Here is a 15,324-nt window from a genome sequence, read left to right as displayed (position 1 = left end):
TTTTCTTCTCAACAGAAGAAAAACCAGTCGGAAGTCTCAGTTTCGCTTTTGTCCAGGTCACGGAAGTTCAACATCCTCGGCACTAACACCAAAGTCATGAACATGGAAGAGTCCAACAACGGCAGCCTGTCAGCGGAGTTTAAGCACTTGGTGAGTTACGACAAATCCCCTCCAAGTTCTCTGACAAACGCTTCCTCACAGCGGAACCGCCCGCTTCCTGTTCGTTGCAGACCCTCAGAGAGCAGCGGTGCGGCAACGGCGGACGCACCAGCAGTGACGTAAGCGCGAGGCCTCCCACTCGTCAGCCGCCGGCTCGCCTTATACTTATAAAACTTCTCCTTTCTGTAGGCCTCCCTTATTGTCACAGAGGAGCTCCATCTCATCACATTTGAGACCGAAGTCTATCACCAGGGCCTGAAGATCGACCTGGAGGTCGGTTTCACAAGAACTCTCGCTAGATGTCTAACACTAGAAACACGGATCATATTTATAGTACCAGGGTTTACTTGACTTTAATATAGAGGTTACATGTTTGTGTTTTGAAATACAAATATATTCAGTCAGTTATATTCGACTTGTTTCAACTCCACATCAAATATTATTGTGTAAAAAGATAAACATTATCACAGATCTTATTCAGAATATATAAATAACGACAAATAAATTAACCGCAACATGTAAGTGTATAAAAAAACACATTATGATTTGTACATTTTCAGAATTCATTTGTTCTACTTTTAAACAATGAAAACAATCTGAAGTTGTCTTTATTCTTAAGTTATCGTGCCGTGATTTTACCATTCCGGCCCACTTGGGAGTAGATTTTTCTCCATGTGGCCCCCGATCTAAAATGAGTTTGACACCCCTGATTTAAGGTTTGGACGATACTTTGAACACAATACAATGTGATATACAGTACTGTATATAAAACAAACGTAACAAGGAGGTGATGAATTAACTATCTCTTTATTATCAACATAAAACAACAAAAAGCTGAACTGTTCTGTTTGCTCTGCTCTGCAAACACGCACGCACACACAGAAGTCCCTATGGTGCCCTCACAAACAAGCAGAAATCACACAAATCCCTAACTTTAACAACTGAATTGCAACAATAATAAACATTTTAAAAAGTAAAATCCACTTACGACAACTCACAAGTAGAGAGAAGGAAGGGGTTGAGGTAGTGTCTTCTCCGCTGTCAAATAAGTCCGCTTTGGCAAATTTTTCCAGAAAAGTCTGATCTCATCACAATTAAAAACTTGCTGTGGTATGAAGTTGGCTTCCTCAATCTCTTCAAAACGAGCAAGCCAAACATGTCCGCCAGCTGGAAACTGAATGAATGAAGCGTCCGTACACAGACTTATTTGTTGCAATTTAAAAACATTTAAGTAGCGGTGTGTTGGCCCTGCGATGAGATGGCGACTTGTCCAGGGTGTACCCCGCCTTCCGCCCGATTGTAGCTGAGATAGGCGCCAGCGCCCCCCGCGACCCCAAAAGGGAATAAGCGGTAGGAAATGGATGGTTAAATAGCCGTGTTCGTAAATCAAGGTACGAATTTACGAATGATATATGTAAGCACATTTCAGTGGAGTAAAAATGCATAATTAGTAAATAAAATATAATTACTAAATTGGCCCTAGTGTATGAATGTGAGTGTGAATGTGGTCTGTCTATCTGTGTTGGCCCTGTGATGAGGTGGCGACTTGTCCAGGGTGTACCCCGCCTTCCGCCCGATTGTAGCTGAGATAGGCGCCAGCGACCCCAAAAGGGAATAAGCGGTAGAAAATGGATGGATGGATATTAACTTGGTAAAATTATATTGTTAATTTTCGCGGGGCGGTGTAGCTCGGTTGGTAGAGCGACCGTGCCAGCAACTTGAGGGTTGCAGGTTCGATGCCCGCTTCCGTCATCCTAGTCACTGCCGTTGTGTCCTTGGGCAAGACACTTTACCCACCTGCTCCCAGTGCCACCCACACTGGTTTAAATGTAAAAATTATATATTGGGTTTCACTATGTAAAGCGCTTTGAGTCACTAGAGAAAAAGCGCTATATAAATATACTTCACTTCACTACAACTATCTTATTTACCACTGCTATAAGGCTAATACAATTTTAAGTGCTTAAATATGACTTTCCAAAAGGTGCTATTAAAATTAGAAGGCAATGTGAAGAAGTAATTCCATAAAGGAATTCCAAAAAGAAAAGTTGCATCGAAAATAATCTCTAATTTATTTTCCCCACTCCAGACTCATTCACTGCCGGTGGTGGTCATTTCAAACATCTGCCAGATGCCCAACGCCTGGGCGTCCATCCTGTGGTACAACATGCTCACCGACCAGCCTAAGGTAGGTCGGCGCCTTCTGTTGGGTCGACAGTGTTTTCACAGCGAGTAATTGGTTCTGTACTTCTTTCTTTTTATTTATTTTTTGTTGTACAGAATGTGAACTTCTTCACGAAGCCTCCAGTAGGGACGTGGGACCAGGTAGCCGAGGTGCTCAGCTGGCAGTTCTCGTCCACCACCAAGAGAGGACTAACCATCGAGCAGCTCACCACGCTGGCTGAGAAACTGTTAGGTGAGTACCATTGATAAACATACTGTATAGTCTTCCATCCATCCATCCATTTCCTACCGCTTGTCACTTTAAACATAAGATATTCCATTCAGCTGAATTCATGGTTAAATTACTGATTTAGTCATCTTTTTCTGTATGTGTGTATAAGATTAGACAGATGTGAATGGACAAACTGATCATTTATATTATGTGTACACATAGGGAGAGCCAGATGTTTGTCTTGTTTTTATGTGTATGGAGCAGCCAGATTTTACATTGTCTATGAGACTGTTTGCTTTGTGTGCGTGGAAAAAAATAAACAGGCCTATGTTTACATTATGTGAATGGTCATACTGATATTTAAATTGTGTGTACACAAATAGAAAGGCGGATGTTTGCCGTATGTATCTGATTTAATTGGCTGGATTTTACATTGTGTATGTGAATGGACATACGGCTATTTACATAATATTAATGGGACAGTCTGTTTGCTGAGTGTGTAAACACATGTTCGTTTGCACATTTGCAGAGTAGCTGCCATTTCTTTGAATGGAAAGACATGTGTTGACATTATGTGAATGGACAAACTGATCATTCATACCATGTGTATACATAGGGAGAGCCAGATGTTTGTCTTGTTTGTATGTGTATGGAGCGGCCAGATTTTACATTATGTGTCTATGTGAATGGATATTGGATTGCATTGTATGAATTGACAGACTGTTTGCTGTGTGTGCGTGGGAAAAAAAAAACTACAGGCTGATGTTTACATTATGTGAATGGACGGGTTGATATTTAAATTGTGTGTACACAAATGGACAGGGAGATGTATGCCCTAGGTATGTGAATGAATTGGCTGGATTTTACATTGTGTGTGTGTGTGTGTGTGTGTGTGTGTGTGTGTGAGTGGACATACAGCAATTTGGATAATATGAATGGACAGTCAGTTTACTGTATGTGTAAAAACATTTTTGCACATTTGCAGAGTAGCTGCCGTTTCTTTGAATGGACAGACGTGTGTTGACATTATGTGAATGGACAAACTGATCATTTATATTATGTGTACACATATGGAGAGCCAGATGTTTGTCTTGTTTTTATGTGTATGGAGCGGCCAGATTTTACATTGTGTTTATGAGAATGGACATTGGATTGCACAACATGAATGGACAGACTGTGTGTGTGTGTGTGTGTGTGTGTGTGTGTGTGTGTGTGTGTGTGTGTGTGTGTGTGTGTGTGTGTGTGTGTGTGTGTGTGTGTGTGTGTGTGTGGAAAAAAACAACAGGCTGATGTTTACATTATGTGAATGGATGGGCTGATATTTAAATTGTGTGTACACAAATGGAAAGGAAGATGTTTGCCCAATGTATGTCAATCAATCAATCGTTTATTTATATAGCCCTAAATCACAAGTGTCTCAAAGGGCTGCACAAGCCACAATGGCATCCTCTGTTCAGAGCCCACAAAAGTGCAAAAGAAAAACTCACAACCCAGTGGGACGTCAATGTGGATAACTATAAGAAACCTTGGAGAGGACCACACGTGTGTAACCCCCCTCCCTCTAGTGGAGACCGGAGGCATCTCTGTTACCGGGAGGGCATTCCATAGTACTGGAGCCCGAATAGAAAAGGCTTTATAGCCCGCAGACTTTTTTTGGGCTGTGGGAATCACTAATAAGCCGGAGTTCTTTGAACGCAGATTTCTTGCCGGGACATACGGTACAATACAATCGGCAAGATAGGATGGAGCTAGACCGTGTAGTATTTTATACGTTAGTAGTAAAACCTTATAGTCTCATCTTAAGTGTGCAGGTGAGCCAGTATAGGTATATATATGTATGTATGTATATAGGTATACACAGTATAGGCATTTTATGATTAAACTTTCTTGTTCTTGTAAAAAGTCTAGCAGCCGCATTTTGTACCAACTGTAATCTTTTAATGCTAGACATGGGGAGACCCGAAAATAATACGTTACAGTAATCGAGACGAGACGTAACGTACGCATGGATAATGATTGCCGCGTCGCTAGTGGACAGACTGGAACGAATTTTAGCGATATTATGGAGATGAAAGAAGGCCGTTTTAGTAATATGACGTGTTTGCTGTGTGCTGGAGGACGGAAGGGGTCTTACCCCCATTTGAGAACCACTGGTTTATTTGAAGGTATGCCAAGGGGTAAATTCTAAAAATAGCAACAATTTAAAAATCCTTCTTAAACATATTTGTGGGACGGCGTGGCGCAGTGGGAGAGTGGCCGTGCGCAACCCGAGGGTCCCTGGTTCAATCCCCACCTGGTACCAACCTCGTCACGTCCGTTGTGTCTTTGAGCAAGACGCTTCACCCTTGCTCCTGATGGGTCGTGGTTAGCGCCTTGCATGGCAGCTCCCTCCATCAGTGTGTGAATGTGTGTGTGAATGGGTAAATGTGGAAGTAGTGTCAAAGCGCTTTGAGTACCTTGAAGGTAGAAAAAAAAGCGCTATACAAGTACAACCCATTTATTGAATAATACTTAAACAAAATATGTATGTTCATAAACTGTGAAAATTAATGCAACAATGTAATTATTCAGTGTTGACAGCTGGATTTTTTGTGGACATGTTCCATAAATATTGATGTTAAAGATTTCTTTTTTTTGTGAAGAAATGTTTAGAATGAAGTTGATGAATCCAGATGGATCTCTATTACAATCCCCAAAGAGGGCACTTTAAGTTGATTACTTCTACGGGTAGAAATCTTTATTTATAATTGAATCACTCGTTTATTTTTCAACAAGTTTTTAGTTATTTTTATATCAATCAATCAATATATTTTATTTCGGCAATCTTCACAAAAAACAAAGAACAACAACAAAAAAAGAAAAAAAAAACACTAATTTGAGCAATGATTGAGCCGAAAGGGTGTAGGTTGAAGCAACGCTTATATAAACCTACCCCATCACAACAAGAACAAGGTTCAAAATATCCATCCATCCATTTCCTACCGCTTATTCCCTTTTGGGGTCGCGGGGGGCGCTGGCGCCTATCTCAGCTACAGTCGGGCGGAAGGCGGGGTACACCCTGGACAAGTCGCCACCTCATCGCATGGCCATCACAGATAGACAGACAACATTCACACTCACATTCACACACTAGGGCCAATTTAGTGTTGCCAATCAACCTATCCCCAGGTGCATGTCAAAATATATAAAATCTAAAACATGCTTCACTTATATTACTTTTTTTTTTTTTAACAATATATAAGCAACATATATGTAGCACACGTCTCATATACACAGTTTAAAATTTAAATCAAGAATATACATTTGTACACTTATATATACACAATTTATTTAAATTCCATATAAAGTGGTAATATATACATTTTAATATAACCTATATGTATAATTATGAAATCATAAATTGTATTTATATACATATTATATATTATTGTCTTTCTAAAACAATGTTTGCTCTTCTTTCTTATATTTAAATGCGTTGTACTTGTATAGCGCTTTTCTACCTTCAAGGTACTCAAAGCGCTTTGACACTACTTCCACATTTACCCATTCACACACACATTCACACACTGATGGAGGGAGCTGCCATGCAAGGCGCCAACCAGCACCCATCAGGAGCAAGGGTGAAGTGTCTTGCTCAGGACACAATGAACGTGACGAGGTTGGTTCTAGGTGGGATTTGAACCAGTGACCCTCGGGTTGCGCACGGACACTCTTCCACTGCGCCACGCCGTCCCAATTTACTAATGATAAATGATATATCTTTTTTTCCAAATAGTTCAAGAAAGACCACTACAATTGAGCAATATTTTGCACTGTTATACAATTTAATAAATCAGAAACTGATGACATAGTGCTGTATGTTACTTCTTTATCTCTTTTTTTTTCAACCAAAAATGCTTTTCTCTGATTAGGGGGTATTTGAATTAAGAAAATGTTCACAGGGTTTACATCACTGAAAAAAGGTTTAGAACCGCTGTCCTAAACGACGGCATTGTGTGTGTGTGGACAAGGATGAGGTTCGGTGGGATTTAGCCTGATAACCTTAGTGCAGAAGGAGCCTTAGGCAGCTGGGTCTGGCTCAGTTGAGACACAGTACATGGTTTTCATCAGTGACAAGATATCATAGAAATGCACTCTAAAACTGTCACATTGTCCATTCAGGACCGTCGGTCAACTATTCCGGCTGCCAGTTCACCTGGGCCAAGTTCTGCAAGGTATCTCCCCCCGTTCCCGTTGTTGGATGCCATGTTGCCTCGTAATGGCTGTTGTTGATGCATTATTTTTTTTTTACAGGAGAACATGGCCGGCAAAGGCTTTTCATTCTGGGTGTGGCTCGACAACATCATCGACCTGGTCAAGAAGTACATCCTGGCGCTGTGGAACGAGGGGTGAGTTAACCCGGTGGGAATCTGGCACCAGGTTTTTTTTAAACGCATGTAAACTGGGTCTGTCCATCAGGTACATCATGGGCTTTATCAGCAAAGAGAGAGAGAGGACCATCCTCAGCCCCAAACCCCCCGGCACCTTCCTGCTGCGCTTCAGCGAGAGCAGCAAGGAGGGCGGCATCACGTTCACGTGGGTGGAGAAGGACATCAACGGTGAGCCTCCCGCTGTCGTCCACAGCCACGTATTTCCAGTTTTGTGGTTCTGACGCCATTGTTCCTCCTGTGCCCATCCAGGGAAGACTCAGATCCAGTCGGTGGAGCCCTACACCAAGCAGCAGCTCAACAACATGTCGTTCGCCGACATCATCATGGGCTACAAAATCATGGACGCCACCAACATCCTGGTTTCGCCCCTGGTCTACCTCTACCCAGAAATCCCCAAGGAGGATGCCTTTGGGAAGTACTGCAGGCCGGAGACGGCTCCTGAACCCGAGATGCCAGGCGACTCTACAACCAGTAAGTGTTACGTATTTTATGGAACTTGTTAGGCATGTGAAATGTCTGCAAAAATTCAGAAATCCACGTTTTTAAACACTAATTTTTGCATGAAAATATCACTACTACATTTTTTTTTACAAAATATTTAAGGATATCTGATAATATCAGACTGCCGATAAATGCTTTAAATATGTAATATCGGAAATTATCGGTATCTGTTTCAAAATTATCGGTATCTGTTTCAAAAAGTAAAATTTATGACTTTTTAAATCGCCGCTGTGTACGCGGACGTAGGGAGAAGTACAGAGCGCCAATAGACCTTTAAGGCACTGCCTTTGCGTGCCGGCCCAGTCACATAATATCTACAGCTTTTCACACACACAAGTGAATGCAAGGCATACTTGGTCAACAGCCATGCAGGTCACACTGAGGGTGGTCGTACAAACAACTCTAACACTGTGAACCCACACCAAACAAGAATGACAAACACATTTCGGGAGAACATCCGCACCCTAACCAAACCCCACCCACCTCAACCTCCCCGAGCATGTTCCAAATTCCAAGCTGCTGTTTTGAGGCATATTAACTAAAAATGCACTTTGTGACTTCAATATTAAATATGGCAGTGCCATGTTGGCATTTTTTTCCATAACTTGAGTTGATTTATTTTTGGAAAACCTTGTTACATTGTTTAATGCAGTGGTCCCCAACCACCGGGCCGCGGACCAGTACCGGGCCGTGGCCCGATTGGCACCGGGCCGCAGAAGAATTTTTTATTCATTTTTATTTATAAAAAAATATATATATATTTTTTTTATTTTTATCAAATCAACATAAAAAACACAATATACACTTAAAATTAGTGCACCAACCACAAAAACCTCCCTTTTTCATGACAAATAAAAAAAAATAAAACAAATAAAAAAATTTAAATGTTAATTCCACGACTTTATATATCGATTGGTAATTAAGAATTGGACAATATCGGGTATCGGCAAAAACGCCATTATCGGACATCTCTGAAAATATTGTAGCGTGTAAGGACCGGAGTAAAAGGAAGGGTGTCAAAAGTTGGAGTTAATTGTTTTGATGACATTCAAACGTTTTCTTATCAACAATTTAGTATTTATATATCCGTGGCTTCTCAGCACAACAAAAATGTGTCACTTCAAAACCCGTCCGACCGGAACTCTCTAACAGTAACAAAAGTTCTATGTGTGAATTATTAAACTGAGGCCAACGGGAAAAAACAAAAAGTTGGAGTTAATTGTTTTGATGACATTTAAACTTTTTCTTATCAACAATTAAGTAGTATTTATATATCCGTGGCTTCTCAGCACAACAAAAATGTGTCCCTTCAAAACCCGTCCGACCGGAACTCTCTAACAGTAACAAAAGTTCTATGTGTGAATTATTAAACTGAGGCCAACGGGAAAAAACAACTCATAGCCATAGCACACATCCCTCTTACATGTGTGCGTGTGTATATATACATATCGATATGTATATATATTTATATTATATTTATATCCTTCCATCCATCCATTATCTACCGCTTATTCCCTTTGGTGCTGCGGGGGGCGCTGGAGACTATCTCAGCTACAATCGGGCAGAAGGCGGCGTTACACCCTGGACAAGTCGCCTCCTCATCACAGGGCCAACACAGATAGACAACATTCACACTCACATTCACACACTAGGGCCAATTTTTTTAGTGTTGCCAATCAACATATCCCCAGGTGCATGTCTTTATATTATATTTATATTTATATACATATATATATACATATCATATACATATATTTCATATATGTATATGATATCCATCCCCTAGAGGGTGGGAGGGGGTTGCCCACATATGCCGGGTCCTCTCCAAGGTTTCTCATAGTCATCATTGTCACCGACGTCCCACTGTATGTGAGTTTTCCTTGCCCTTATGTGGGCCCTACCGAGGATGTCCTAGTGGGTTGTGTTGTAGTTTGTGCAGCCCTTTGAGACACTAATGATTTAGGGCTATATAAATAATCATTGATTGATTGATTGATACAAACATGTTATATATGAAAAAAGATTTAAAAAATGGACCATTAATCGGCAGTGCGCCTTATAATCCGGTGCGTCCTATGGTCCGGAAACTACGGTGTATTACCCGAGGAGGCGTGGCTACATGACAGCGTTGCCAAATGGGAAAACGTTTTCTGAGTTCTAAGCATGCATGTTATAGAATTTTACATTTTCAATGATAGATAGATAGATAGTACTTTATTCATTCCTTCAGGAGAGTTCCTTCAGGAAAATTTAAATTCCAGCAGCAGTGTACAGAGTTGAGATCAATTTAAAACAAAAAAGTAAATAATGGGGGTTTAAAAGGAAACAAAATAGAGAAATATTACAAAAAGAATAAAAACAATGGGAATAATAATATAACAGTAAAATAAGAATATAACAAGACAAAGTAAGCAGTAGTGACCATGTTATGAAAACGTATTGCACTGTTAATGTTTTTGTTTTGATGATAATGGTAGTAAATTATCTACTAGAAAATGAAAAAATCTGTGTCGAAAAAACAGGCAAAAGAGGTTGGTAGATGAGAATAAATGTAAAAAATAGTGTAGGAATGCATGCAATTAAAAGAAATGTAGTCTTGATTTTCAAAATTTTATTTTGGGGTTCGCGTGGCAGCTCTTTGTGCCGATATAAATGTGAAGTGAATTATATTTATATAGTGCTTTTCTCTAGTGACTCAAAGCGCTTTTACATAGTAAAACCCAATTATCTAAGTTACATTTAGACCAGTGTGGGTGGCACTGGGAGGCAGGTGTGTAAAGTGTCTTGCCCAAGGACACAACGGCAGTGACTAGGATGGCAGGAGCGGGGTTCAAACCTGGAACCCTCAAAGTTGCTGGCACGGCCACTCTACCAACCAAGCTATACCGTTTCCTCTTTTTTTCTGTCCTTTACTACCTTGTTCATTGCAACACTGTCTTGTCTTCCACAGCTACTCAGCCATACTTGAAGACAAAGTTCATCTGCGTCACCCCGTGAGTACTACTTTCCTCCCCCCCCTGTCTAATTTGCTTCCGCATTTACATAAGAGTTCTGCAAAGACAAGACATCCTTTCTCTGCGTGTCCGCTTCCCTTTTTCTCTCATTTTGTGCAATAAATGTTGACGGGTTTTAAACGAAAAGAGAACAAAACTGCTACCCTTTTTGTTGTGAGTCAACATTTCTTCCAGTTGTGCATGTCGAATGTTTTTTTTTTGCATGCGTGAGATTAAATCTTCATGCGTAGAAAGTAATGAGGTTGGAAAGATCTATCGGCGTGTATGTGAAGGGACAGACAGGTGTGCATATGACGTCTATTTGAGGGCACAGTGTTTACATTACATGTGTTTGTGGCCTTACGGATGGATTTTTGAATTATATGAATGGACTTCAGCTATTTATGAGTGTGTAAATGACTGGACAAAAGGACGGTTAGTTTGTGTACCATTGAATGGACCTACCGGATGTTTATATTACGTGTGTATAGATGAAGGAAGGATGTTTTACAATGTGTATATATAATGGATATAATGATAAATGATAACCACAGTAAATCTATACGTACGTGTTCAGTATTACTGTTAGATTAAAATGATCGGAAAACTGATTAATAACCGCACTTTGTTAAAATTATAACCCGACTAGCGTTAGCCTACTTGTTAGCTTCAATGCCAAAATTAAAACAAGAGACATTAACATATTTTCCCGTTAAACGTCATACCACAATCTAAACTTACACATGACTGATTGAACTACAAAGGTACAGTATTTACATTGAACATGCTGGCTCAGCACAAAGTGATCGGAGATGTGTTCAACAGGATGTGAACTTTCGTGACATCACAAAAACAGGAAGTGATCATCCTTAGTTAAAAAAAAAAAACATTTACAAAAAATGGAAGAAGATAATCATGTTTAAACACACAAACGGAAATAATATTGCTCCTATGAAGCCAGAAAAATATTCAATGTTTCCTCTGCCGAGAAAGTATATTCTGTTTTTGTTTAAGTTATTCAACAAAAATACATACAACTTGGTTCAAATTATTTTAGCGCACGTATAAGTACATTTTGAGCACATTCAACAATACCACGATAACAATGATAACCAGGATATGACATTTTTATATCAATACACCCTTAGTGTTTGTGAATGGACTGGACAGGTGTGTGTGTGTGTGTGTGTGTGTGTGTGTGTGTGTGTGTGTGCATATATAGAGAGACAGACGTTTACATTGTGTGTATGTGAATGGCTCGACCAGGTGTCTATATTAAGTGTGTATATAGCTGGAGAAAAGATGTTTACATTATGTATGTATGTGAATGGATCGACCAGGTGTCTATATTGTGTATATAGCTGGAGGAAAGATGTTTACATTATGTATGTATGTGAATGGATCGACCAGGTGTCTATATTAAGTGTGTATATAGCTGGATGGAAATATCTTTACATTATTTATGTATGTGAATGGATCGACCAGGTGTCTATAGTACGTGTGTGTATATATAGCTGGACGGAAAGATGTTTACATTATGTATGTATGTGAATGGATCGACCAGGTGTCTATATTAAGTGTGTATATAGCTGGATGGAAATATCTTTACATTATTTATGTATGTGAATAGCTCGACCAGGTGTCTATATTAATTGTATATAGCTAGATGGAAATATCTTTACATTATATATGTTTGTGAATGGATCGACCAGGTGTCTATAGTACGTGTGTGTATATATAGCTGGACGGAAAGATGTTTACATTATGTATGTATGTGAATGGATCGACCAGTTGTCTATATCAAGTTTGTATATAGCTGGACGGAAATATCTTTACATTATGTATGTATGTGACTGGATCGACCTGGTGCCTATATCACGTGTGTCTATAGCTGGATGGAAATATCTTTACATTATGTATGTTTGTGAATGGATCGATCAGGTGTCTATATTACGTGTGTGTATATAGCTGAACGGAAAGATGTTTACATTATGTGTGTATGTGACTGGATCGACCAGGTGTCTATATTACGTGTGTGTATATAGCTTGAAGAAAATGTTTACATTTATATATGTATGTGAAGGGATCGACCAGGTGTCTATATTAAGTGTATATAGCTGGACGGAAATATCTTTACATTTTGTATGTAATGGATTGACCGGGTGTCTATATTACGTGTGTGTATATAGCTGGATGGAAAGATCTCATTATGTATGTGAATGGATTGACCAGGTATCTCTATATTAAGTCTGTATATAGCTGGACGGAAAGATCTTTACATTATGTATGTGAATGGATTGACAGGGTGTCTATATTACGTGTGTATATGGCTGGAGGAAATATGTTTACATTATGTATATATGTGAATGGCTCGACCAGGTGTCTATATTACCTATGTATATATGTGAATGGCTCGATCAGGTGTCTATATTACCTATGTATATAGCTGGACGGAAATACATTATGTATGTATGTGAATGGATCGACCAGGTATCTCTATATTAAGTGTGTAAATAGCTGGACTTAATATCATTACATTATGTATGTTTGTGAATGGATCGACCAGGTGTCTATATTACGTGTGTATATAGCTGGACGGAAATATATTTGCATTATTTATGTATGTGAATGGATCAACCATGTGTCTATATTAAGTGTGTATATAGGTGGACGGAAATATCTTTACATTATGTATGTATATGAATCGATCGACCAGGTGTCTATATTACATGTGTGTGTATATAGCTGGACGGAAAGATCTTTACATCATGTACTGTTTGTGAATGGATCGACCAGGTGTCTATATTAAGTGTGTATATAGCTGGATGGAAATACCTTTACATTATGTGTGTATGTGAATGGATCGACTTGGTGTCTATATTACGTGTGTCTATAGTTGGACGGGAAGATCTTTGTGTATGTTTCTGAATGGATCGACCAGGTGTCTATAAAAAGTGAGTGTATATAGCTGGAAGGAAATACATTTACATTATGTATGTATGTGAATGGATCGACTTGGTGTCTATATAACGTGTGTAAATAGCTGGATGGAAAGATCTTTACATTATGTATGTATGTGACTGGATCGACCAGATATCTCTTACGTGTGTATATAACTGGACGGAAATACATTATGTATGTATATGAATAGATCGACCAGGTATCTCTATATTAAGTGTGTCAATAGCTGGACGGTAATAGCATTACATTATGTCTGATTGTGAATGGCTCGACCAGGTGTCTATATTACATGTGTATATAGCTAGATGGAAAGATCTTCGCATTATTTATGTATGTGAATGGATCAACCAGGTGTCTATATTAAGTGTGTATATAGGTGGACGGAAATATCTTTACATTATGTATGTATGTATGTATGTATGTAAATGGATCGACCAGGTGTTTATATTAAGTGTGTAAATAGCTGGACGGAAATGTATTTACATTATTTATGTGAATGGATCGACCAGGTGTCTATATTAAGTGTGTATATAGCTGGACGAAAATATATTTACATTATGTATGTATGTGAATAGATCGACCAAGTGTCTATATTAAGTGTGTATATAGCTGGACGTAAATATATTTACATTATGTATGTATGTGAATGGATCTACCAGGTGTCTATTTTACGTGTGCGTATATAGCTGGACGGAAAGATGTTTACATTATTTGTGTATGTGAATGTATTGACCAGGTGTCTATATTAAGTGTGTATGTAGCTGGATGGAAAGATCTTGACATTATGTATGTATGTGAATGGCTCGACCAGGTGTCTATATTATATGTGTGTATATAGCTGGATGGAAAGATGTTTACTGTATGTATGTATGTATGTATGTATGTATGTATGTATGTATGTATGTATGTATGTATGTGAATGGCTCGACCAGGTGTCTATATTAGGTGTGTATAAAGCTGGACGGAAAGATCTTTAAATTATGCATGTTTGTGAGTAGATCGACCACATGTCTTTTTTAGGTGTGTATTTAGCTGAACGGAAAGATCTCGACATGTATGTTTGTGAATGGATCTACCAGGTGTGTAAGTGTGTATATTGCTAGAGGAAAGATGTATACATTATGTACGTATGTGAATGGCTCGACCAGAAGTTTATACTACATGTCTATACACATGGAGGGACAGGTGTTTATATCGTGTGTATGTAAATGGACCTAACAGATGTTTGAATTAGTTTTTTAGATATATAGAGGGAGAGCTGTTTACATTATGTATGTACAGTACAGGCCAAAAGTTTGGATTCAATGTGTTTTCTTTATTTTCATGACTATTTACATTGTCACTGAAGGCATCACAACTATGAATGAACATGGAGTTTTGTACTTGACAAAAAAAAAAGTAACTGAAAACATTTTTTATATACTAGTTTCTTTAAAATAGCCACCCTTTGTGCACTCTAGGCATTCTCTTGATGAGCTTCAAGCACCCTTTCAGGTTACTACCTCTTGAAGCTCATCGAGAGAATGCCAAGCGTTTGCAAAGCGGTAATCAGAACAGAGGGTGGCTGTTTTGAAGAAACTGGAATACAAAATATGTTTTTAGTTGTTTTACCTTTTTTTGTTTAGTACATAACTCCACATGTGTTCATTCATAGTTTTGATGTCATCAGTGACAATCTACAACAGGGGTCGGGAACATTTTTGGCTGTGAGAGCCATGAAAGCCAAATATTTTAAAATGTATTTCTGTGAGTACCATATAATATTTTTAACACTGAATACAACTGTCAGGTTCAAACACTGATGACATTTATTACACAGACAAGAAGCAAGGAATTAAACAGAGACTGGATTCAATTTAGCTCAATGAGGAGAACCCCGCAGACC

General features: G+C 38.9%; 1 protein-coding gene across 3 annotated transcripts in view; it reads left to right on the top strand.

Annotated features, from left to right (window-relative positions):
- The window catches only part of stat3 (signal transducer and activator of transcription 3 (acute-phase response factor)), a 47,239-nt gene that overhangs the window by 21,197 nt on the left and 10,718 nt on the right, over positions 1-15,324 (top strand). For all 3 annotated transcript variants that reach the window (XM_061905346.1, XM_061905343.1, XM_061905345.1), the window contains exons 12-21: positions 57-150; positions 231-278; positions 349-432; positions 2,249-2,347; positions 2,440-2,575; positions 6,716-6,768; positions 6,848-6,942; positions 7,013-7,152; positions 7,234-7,455; positions 10,436-10,478. In XM_061905346.1, coding sequence (XP_061761330.1) covers positions 57-150; positions 231-278; positions 349-432; positions 2,249-2,347; positions 2,440-2,575; positions 6,716-6,768; positions 6,848-6,942; positions 7,013-7,152; positions 7,234-7,455; positions 10,436-10,478 — 1,014 coding nt within the window. The remainder of the gene's footprint in view (positions 1-56; positions 151-230; positions 279-348; positions 433-2,248; positions 2,348-2,439; positions 2,576-6,715; positions 6,769-6,847; positions 6,943-7,012; positions 7,153-7,233; positions 7,456-10,435; positions 10,479-15,324) is intronic.

This window comes from Nerophis ophidion, linkage group LG07 (assembly GCF_033978795.1).
Source record: "Nerophis ophidion isolate RoL-2023_Sa linkage group LG07, RoL_Noph_v1.0, whole genome shotgun sequence".
In the NCBI taxonomy this organism is placed as follows: domain Eukaryota; kingdom Metazoa; phylum Chordata; class Actinopteri; order Syngnathiformes; family Syngnathidae; genus Nerophis; species Nerophis ophidion.
This window is presented reverse-complemented; position numbering and strand designations above follow the sequence as displayed.